Source organism: Populus nigra, chromosome 19 (assembly GCF_951802175.1).
Source record: "Populus nigra chromosome 19, ddPopNigr1.1, whole genome shotgun sequence".
In the NCBI taxonomy this organism is placed as follows: Eukaryota; Viridiplantae; Streptophyta; class Magnoliopsida; order Malpighiales; family Salicaceae; genus Populus; species Populus nigra.
The window spans coordinates 7,227,106-7,235,883 of record NC_084870.1 but is presented as its reverse complement, the minus strand read 5'-3'; the positions used below and the strand labels follow the sequence as shown (position 1 = coordinate 7,235,883).

Below are 8,778 nucleotides of genomic sequence, written 5' to 3'. Positions count from 1 at the left end.
CAGATGTGAGATTTGAAGATCAAACGAAACTAGGGTTTCTAAACCACTTAAAACGGTTGTGTTTATTGTTTGTTTAGAGACGTGAGTACATAAAATTGTTTGTTTTATTTTTGTTTTTGTTTTGTGGGTTTATTTTGTCTAGTTTATCTTTTGTACTCTGTTTTTCCCCCCTTTATATAGATTTTTTTTACTCTTTATTAATAGCTGGAGGGAGGATGAGAAGATCGTGTTATTTATTTATTTTTAAGAATTCTAATACAGTTTAATTAATTAATAGGCATTAAAACTCATTGAGAAAAGATAATTCAATGTGGTTTCCATGATGATTAATAATAAATTAATTTTTAAAAATGGAATAGGAATGAGAAATATGATAGGCTTGCTACTATGATTGATTTTAAGGAAATTTAATTCTTTATATTTTTCGACCTATAAAGGTTTTTTCTTATTGAAAAACAAAATGGCTATGGTGAAATGGATTCACGAGTCATGACAAGGCCGAAGTTCTACCATCACTGAAGTCCACCAGAGACCACAACTAGACAGCGAAACGAAAGAGGGAAGAGAAAGGGTGGCAATTAGCCCAAACCTACAAGATAAAATTAGCCCAAGCTACGTGATAAGTTTTTATCTTTTGTTTTGGGTAAACGACGGGGCTTGAGGCCCTAACACCAACCCAGAGAACTAATTACAGTTTCTAGACTCGATAAAGCTCATTATCATTTTAGATGAGCAGAAACTGGCTGCAAAGTTAAAATTCAAAGAAGTTTCCAGTCTCGAATCTGCCCTCTCTAATTTTAAAATCTTAAATGTAATGGTAGGTTAACTTCAAACCCAGTCTAGTCTTTTTAGATCACCAAATGGAACCTTTGGACTTTAAGACCGGTATGATTTCAGATTAAGAAACAATGTGGTGTTTTTTAGACCGAAGGCCAAAAGAGGTATGACTGACAGAGTTGTAAGAGCAAATGCAACTCTTCTGGCGTTTGTTTTGAGAAATTGACAGATAATGCAAGAACAATGGCCCAGCTCAACAGATCAAAAGTTACATACAGGAAAATACAAACAGAAGAAGAGCTGTAGATCGATCATTTTGAAGGGCCTTGCTTTCGGTAGAATGCCGAGGCCAGCACTACAAAATATTACAGAGAAAAGCGTATATCAAATTATCCTTAAAGCTCAGTGTCTCCTGATACCTATTATTTTACAGTAGATCAAAACTAGGTAGCTATGTGCTTGTTTTTTGTCTTGCCATTGTCCTAGTGCTATCTGTACAGAAACTAAAATCAAGCTGAGGGACTTGAATATTGCTTCTGTTTACTAGAACACGTGCACTTCGCTTTCGTATCCGTGAGGGTCTGCAAAAAAAAAGAGAGAGATTTTTGGTAAAGGAAGATAGAGATACTTGAAACAAGAAAGATCATGTGAATTTGATTGATGATTAGTATCTTTTGTATGTTACCTTTACTTGTTTCTGTAGATCTTTAATGTGCTCAACTGCCAAATCTAACATATCTGCTGTGTTTGTTTGCTGTCCAAGAAGAAATTGATAATTGTTTAGCATATATCTCTAATGTCAATTTGAATTACTGTTTGAGAATGACAAATCTAGAGTCAGAACTACCTTGTCCATGTTTGGGAAAAGTTCTTGCAATTTTCTCATTCTTTCACTAATCCGAGTTCTTCTTACCTGCAATATACACCCAAGAAAAGCTTTTTATTAGTTGATTACGGGTTTCCTAAATAACAAGGAAAGGCCATTGATACCATGGCTAAATCAACTAATTGCCATCAGGGACATACCCTCTCTGCTATGCTTCGTGGGTGGGTAGCGAAACCTCTTTTGGCTCGAATCTTACACGGGACAGAATTGCCTTGAAAATCCAAAAACTTCTCGATGGTAGCCGTTTCTGAAAGAGTCTTGGGCAAGCTCAAGTGGTGAGTCAAACCAGTCACACGGTTTCCAGAATTTCCATCCTGATGGAGAATTATAATACCATTATCATTTTAACAAAGCATAAGCAGAATGAAGAAAAGCTACAATTTTATCTGCATACTGCAAATGATACCTGATTGTCCAGTGTGTTTAGGCCAGAAAACATGTTCCCATCATTATCCCTCCGTCTCTTAAGACCACTAAGAGAAGCACCGTCCCAAGAATCACTAGTGAACCTAGGCATGTACCTTGCCTCGCTAACATCGCCTTCTGGACTCCTCCCACCAATACATTCTTCTCCAATTTCAGCAATCTGAGGCAACATCCTTTGCCCTGATGAGAAGTTCACATGCCTTCTTAACTTATTAGTTGGACTAGCTTCTCCATTCGTACCATTTCCAGCTCTGAAGCTGCCACCTTCTCTCATTACGACAAAGCCTGTTAACCATTAAGAGTTATTCAGCAATGAATCAATCTTGAAGAGATGAACATAAGATAATTAATTAGTCATAGAGATTGAACTAAAGATTAAAAGGAAACATATTCAATAACCAAATTATAAGCAGACCTACTCAATTTGTCATCAAAATTAATGGTTTGGGACGGATCATTTAACATAATTCATTTGCAATGACCAATTTCGTTCCAGAACTCTGCTCGGTTCTCTGTTTCTTTCACCGACAACATGAGTGATTCAATGAGAAGAAAAGAAATGGGAAACATTTCAAAAGTCAACCTTGTATAAAGTAAAACTTTTGAGATCCCTTCAACTTTCCGGCCAAAGAAAGTGCAACAAATCCAGGAAGAGACCACAACATGTTTGATTACTGAGAAAGTGAAGAAAAAGGTAGAGTGTCTATTCTCCTTTCTTCAAAAATTAGATCTTTTTCATTTTTTTCAACTTGACAAAACAAAACGCCATTTAACAGACTACTTCAATTTTTAGACAATTTTCTTTTCCTGAAACTGATGACACTGATCAACATAAAAAACACAACACAAGGTTCTGACTACATTTCCCAAATTTAATAAGGCGATTTTCATGGAAAAAATTCATTAATTAGAAATATAGAAATTCAAGAGAGAGAGAGAGAGAGAGAGAGAAGAAAAGAGCCATACCATTGTCAACGCCAAGGTCGGAGAAAAGTCCAGCTGGAGAGCTGTTTTGCCTAGCAAGATTAGATCCGTTCGCGGTACTCATCTTAGTTGCTTGCATAGAATTCTCTAAAGCCATTGAACTCATAACATTGAATGCGCTATCCATAGAATTCCCAACACTCACTGAATTGTCAGTAACCAAATTATGCCCTGGTAAACTTTGATAAACCATCTCCGAATCTCCTCCTTCTTGCTTTATCGCTGGTCTCTCTCCAAATTCTTGCAGATTTTGAGAACTGGAATCACCAGAACCATTACATGATGACATAAACCTCGCCAACATGGTATCCATTTCAGGGCTTGAAGATCGAAGATACCGATAATCCCCGCTTTCGATGCCACCGCCATCATGGCCACTTGTACCATTCACGAGGCTCTCCAGGATTGAGCTTGGCGCAGAGCGATAACGCATCAGACCAGAATTTTGCTGGATTTGTTGTTGTTGTTGATGGTAGTGATAGGGATTTAAATCCATGAATTCTTGACTCTTTCTCAATTCTCCATCTGAATACTTGAAACTAGAACTGTACAAAAGATTCATGTCTTCTTTTGAGGATCCCTGCAAGCCACCAATACCATACATCATTGATCAATTTAATCGCTAATTGATTTCTTTTTGGCTCAGCTTAATTAAATTGTTGATAAAAAAACACGAGAACCAGATTTAAGCACTTCTAAATAGTGAATTGCTTTGCTTGCAGCAGTGCTCAGACCTCCAAACTTGGCTTAAACTTCAGAGTTGCTTGCCCTTCAATATATGGAATATAAAACCCAAGAAAGATCAACTTTTCCTTCAAAGTAAGTCCAACCCGAAAGATCTACAGAAAAAAATCAACAAAAATTACATCTCAGAAAAATCCCAGAGCTTGCATCTACACAGCTATAATTGGTCAACTCTTGCTTAACATACAATTCAGGAACCCAAAAAGGCAGCTTCTTAAATGTTGGATAATACTAGGACATGTAAATATGACAAGAACAGAAAACCAAGTTTGCTTTAGCTCAGAATATTTCTTGATTTAGGTTCACGTGCATTGAAAGTGGCATCAAAGCAAAAGAAGCCTCAAGAGGGAAAAGACAGGCAGTATACATAGTGCAGTCTTGACTCAAATTAAACACCGCTTTTGAGTACTATCAGGAAAGTACCTCAGCTTTTTTCTGGGTCTTTATCCAAAATCACAGTCGTTTCGTTTTTACCTGCAAAACACAGAAATTAACAACAACAAAAGAAACCAAAGACAAACTCAGAGAGAGAGAGTGTCTTGCAGGAGTTGAGCAATCTTGTAGCCTTGTTCCTGTCTCTCCACATGGTATATTTATTAACCATTTTGCTACATCATAGCACTCGCTTTTTTATAGAATTTCATTAATGCCATTCGGTGATGTCATCTGATCCTGGATTCATGACATGGATTCGTGGCCGTTGACCAAACTAGCCTGATGGTTATTGAAATTATTAATATTTAAGTTGGTTTATTGATTTATTGGTTAAAGATTTCTTTTTCTTTTTTTTTTCAAATCTTGAAATTAGCATTTCGAATAATTAATTAAATCCTTTTAATGTTTCAATCATTTAGAAACAAAAAAAAAAGCTTAATCTTGTTTAATGTTTAAACTTATCTAAAGCTGTCTCTTACCTTTAAAAAAAGTTTCAGTGATTTTATTTATATATATATATATATATATTTATTTTTTGGTTTTAGGGTTTTTGACAGTGTTATCCAGTAAGGCTTAAAAAAGGTATAGCGTGCTTTCGACCCTTGCATGACGTGGAGAGACAAGTCAGTGTTTGTGTGCTGCTGTGACTGTGGGGGCATGAAACGTGGCGTGGCAGATAGCGTGGCTGCCTGTTGGCTATGGGTCAAGGGAAGAGGCAAGTGGCTTGGCTAAGTTAGATGTGCCCCCCTCTTTTGGAGGCCTAAACGTGAGGGTTGTTTAGTTTAATTAGCCAGCTAATGGGATGTTTAAACTAATTAACTAGCATGAGAGTTTCTTGATTAATTTATCAATAAAGAAATACAAGTTGATAATTTCTTTTTTCTATGAAATATTATTGGTTTTTATTTTATAAATAAACATTTTAGTTGCTAACAAGTTGATATATGAAAATGAAAATATTAGTAAAATAAAACAGCTAATGCTGGTTTTGTTCTATACATTTAGTATTAGTTTCTTTGCACAATGATGAAGCTATCAAGTCGAAAGAGTTGAAATTAAACTTTATTTTAAAATATTCAATGATTGGAAAAATAAAATAGTCTATTTTATACACTAAAAATAATGGTGTCATCATTTAATTAATTTGATAAAATACAGAGTTTATTAAAAATATATTAAAATAATATTTTTTTATATTTTAAAATTTATTTTTGACATTAACCTATAATATAAAAAATAATTTTAAATAAATAAATAAATAATGCTTTTATATTAGTAAATATACTCAGGATGAAAATTTCCGAGTCATGTCAACACGTTGACTCGTCCTCAGCCGCAATTGCAACAGTGGCTGCTCCGGAGAAATGTAAAGGTAAAGGACCATTTTGTCCTCCGACTGTAACGTGATACTCGGCTAGGTCTCCAAACAAATATGTATTTCCAATTACATCACTGGTCTATCAGAGAATACCCAACTAACCCCTGGCATTCCGATTTATAACAAAAAGCACGTCATTTTAAGACCAATCAGTCCTCGCGTCTCTTATGACTTTAAAGACAAAAAAAAATAAGACGAGGGTTACTAGCTTGGATAATCCTTATTATCATTGTTATTTAAAAAAAATAAAAAAATAAATAAAATTATAAAGTGATTAAGACATGTTTAATGTGGTCATATTATTCATTATAGATAGTAGTGGAATGGGAATGACACCCTTTCTTTTGTCCTCAAATGTTGTAATTATGAGAAGTTGGGGTCAAAGTAAATATTGTTGGACCGTAGTTACCGACAAAACTTTCAGCGTGTAATCTTTTCCTGTTAAGACATAAAAAAATAATCTATGCAAAACTGTCTTCGCAGGTGGTTTATGGGATTTTTTCTACATGGTGGTTTTCCAGGGACTTCGAAGGCATTAAATATCAATTTCCTTCCATGTGAACATATCGTGTATAAATATTGACTCTTCCCAGGAGTTGAACCATCGGAGCCAAGTCATTTTTAAATAAATAAAAAAACCCTTTCGGTGAAGGCGTCAGAGATTCGGGAATAAAGACAAGCTGAACAGAGTCTCTTTCCTTCATATTTGTCGAGAAATTAAGAAAACCCTAATTGTTTTGTCCAAGAACAATCATCATGTACCGAGCTGGATTGTGTTTTATGATATTATTATAGCCTTTCAATGACTGGAAATATTGACCAACCAAAGCCAGGGTAGCTGTGCCCGCCACTTAATTCAAATTCACACATGGCTACAGGAAGGCTAATTGCGAACAATGTAAGCAATCAAATATCATTTGATGAATTTAAGTAGATTAATTGTAATCAAGTTCCTTCGCTACGGCCTCTTCCAGTTGCTTTATAGAATTAGTTGACCTGTAAGAAGTCCACCCTCATGTCGAGAAGGTTTATCCTCCTGGGGTGGACACGCCTTGGACCGTCGATCTCCACTAATTGTCAAATGACATAAATGGTCGCTGCTACTGAAAATGTGTTCTCCGGGACGCTACATGGATTTTAACTACCTCCAGTTTTTTCAAAGATTTATTAGATTTATTTGAATATATCAAGTTGATGGGAAGGTAGTGTCATTAAAATCATCTGGGAATGGATTTATTTCTGCTTTTTTTTATTTATTTTAAAAGTTTTTTAAAAAAATTAATTTTTTTAATTTAAATGAATTATTTTTTAATATTTTCAGATTTTTTGATATAATAATATCAAAATTAATTTTTAAAAAATAAAAAAAATACTATTCACATCATCACACCGGCTATTCCAAAAACACACTTATCCTCGAATAAAAGAGGTTAAAAAAACAAGGTTAAAGAAAGAAAACTATTGTCAAAATGGACGTTCAAATAGAAAAAGAAGGCATGGAAATTAAATAATTTTTTTAATAACTTCATGGGTTAGTCGAATTAAAGAAAGCTCGTCTCCTTCCTTTGAATTTTTTTAGTCAAACTTGCATATATTTTAAAACATACTAGACTAATTAATGCACAAAATAGATTTTTAAGATTGTCTGAAAAGAATACTTAGTCCAAATCAATGCATGAATGATATAGGATATTTTAATTTTTAACCATAAAAAAATAAATCACAAAAAAAAAAATAAAGAAGATATTACAAGCAACTGATAAATGTTCTCTTCTGAAAGGGAAAAGGGACTGTTCCAGTGGATAGAAGGCAGGAAGAATTTGGCCATTCCGATGCTTTCACTAAAGAACTATTCCCTTCGAGCGGAGGAGCTGACGATCCAGTATGACCGTCAAGGCTGAGCATCTCTTCTCTATTCCTTGGTCCCTACCCCGCTTGGCCTCGTCATGTCAGCTTCGGCGTGTAACCTAATTAACCTATCTTATTACTGTAATTTCTCTTCAACAAAATCATAATTTGCAACCATCTTCCAAAACAGGTTAGCGTAGCGCTGCTGAAAATGATTAACTAAGAACTTGCCTTGGTTTTCAATTCATCGATCCTAATTTCATTTTTATTTAATTATCTGGGAAATTTCTTTCTCGTTGTCTTGCTGTAAATTCTAATAGGAAATAAACCTAGCTACTTGAGAAGCACGTGACCCAGCAATCTTCCTAGTTTCACTGATGATTTTCATGAAAAACCCATCATGGAACCGGTCTCTATAATTGATTAATTTTGTGCTGTTTATATATATCCCTTTCCTTTTCAAAGCTAAATCGTAAATCACTCCCACCAACCAAAGACCCGAAATGAGCCTCATTAGACGTTTGGAAGCTTGTGGTTCTCAGTTCTCACCAACACTGACCTAAAACTGCCATTTTGGGGGTCACTGATTGGAGCACCACATAAATGCACTTTCATCTATCCGTCCCCTCTTATCAGACGACGGGGTAGCGCTGTTCTTGATAAAAAAAAAAAAAGTACGATCTTGTTAATTGGAATCTTTCTATATATATATATATCGTGTGTGTGTGTGTGTGTGTGTTTGTGTGGAATCAAATAAATACTTTGTTCTCAAATGCCAAAGCATCAGGGACGAATCTACGATTTAGATGGAAGTAAAGAATAATATTTTAGAAAGAAAGAAGAAAAATCCTTTCACTATTGTTCTTTTATTCTTCTATTGTGCAAGAACCTTTTATTTTCTTCCCCTTTTGGTACTAGATAAGCACATTTTAAGCCCGCTAATTAATTTGGACAAACTATAATGTGATAAAACGGCAACTCCTTAATTATCTTAGGAGCCTTTGTTTATATATGATCAGCTAGCTGTGCTCTAGTGGAAAGAGGGGCAACTCCCGGTAGCATGGAATTAATATATATAATGAAGATACGGTAGGCGAAGTTCAGTATGATATAAATAATCCACAACTGTAAAATGGGATAAGAAGCAAACCCTACTTTATTGTGTGATTTGCCCCAGACAAAAGGTTGTGGAGTAATTTATTCGGGAAAATCTGGACATGTATCAACCCAATCCACCTCTTAATTGGTGGTTCCTTCAGTTTGGATTGTACATATGGTCTGTATGGCTTAATGCATGGTG

The 8,778-nt window shown here is 35.0% G+C and overlaps 1 protein-coding gene across 3 annotated transcripts; it reads right to left on the bottom strand.

Moving 5' to 3' along the window:
* Positions 1 to 1,060: 1,060 nt before the first annotated feature.
* On the bottom strand, positions 1,061 to 4,397 carry LOC133679359 (transcription factor bHLH130-like). Of its 3 annotated transcripts, none has more exons than XM_062101931.1 (8): positions 4,241 to 4,397; positions 3,754 to 3,912; positions 3,056 to 3,653; positions 2,070 to 2,374; positions 1,804 to 1,977; positions 1,625 to 1,690; positions 1,463 to 1,531; positions 1,061 to 1,358 (listed from the first exon to the last, which is right to left on the bottom strand). In XM_062101931.1, the coding sequence occupies exons 3-8, from the start codon at positions 3,633 to 3,635 to the stop codon at positions 1,287 to 1,289; spliced, it is 1,266 nt and encodes a 421-aa protein (XP_061957915.1). In that variant the 5' UTR covers positions 3,636 to 3,653; positions 3,754 to 3,912; positions 4,241 to 4,397; the 3' UTR covers positions 1,061 to 1,286. The 3 variants fall into 3 exon arrangements, with proteins under 3 accessions (XP_061957915.1, XP_061957916.1, XP_061957914.1); XM_062101932.1 differs by having other exon boundaries at positions 3,767 to 3,912; XM_062101930.1 differs by having other exon boundaries at positions 3,808 to 3,912.
* Positions 4,398 to 8,778: the final 4,381 nt, after the last annotated feature.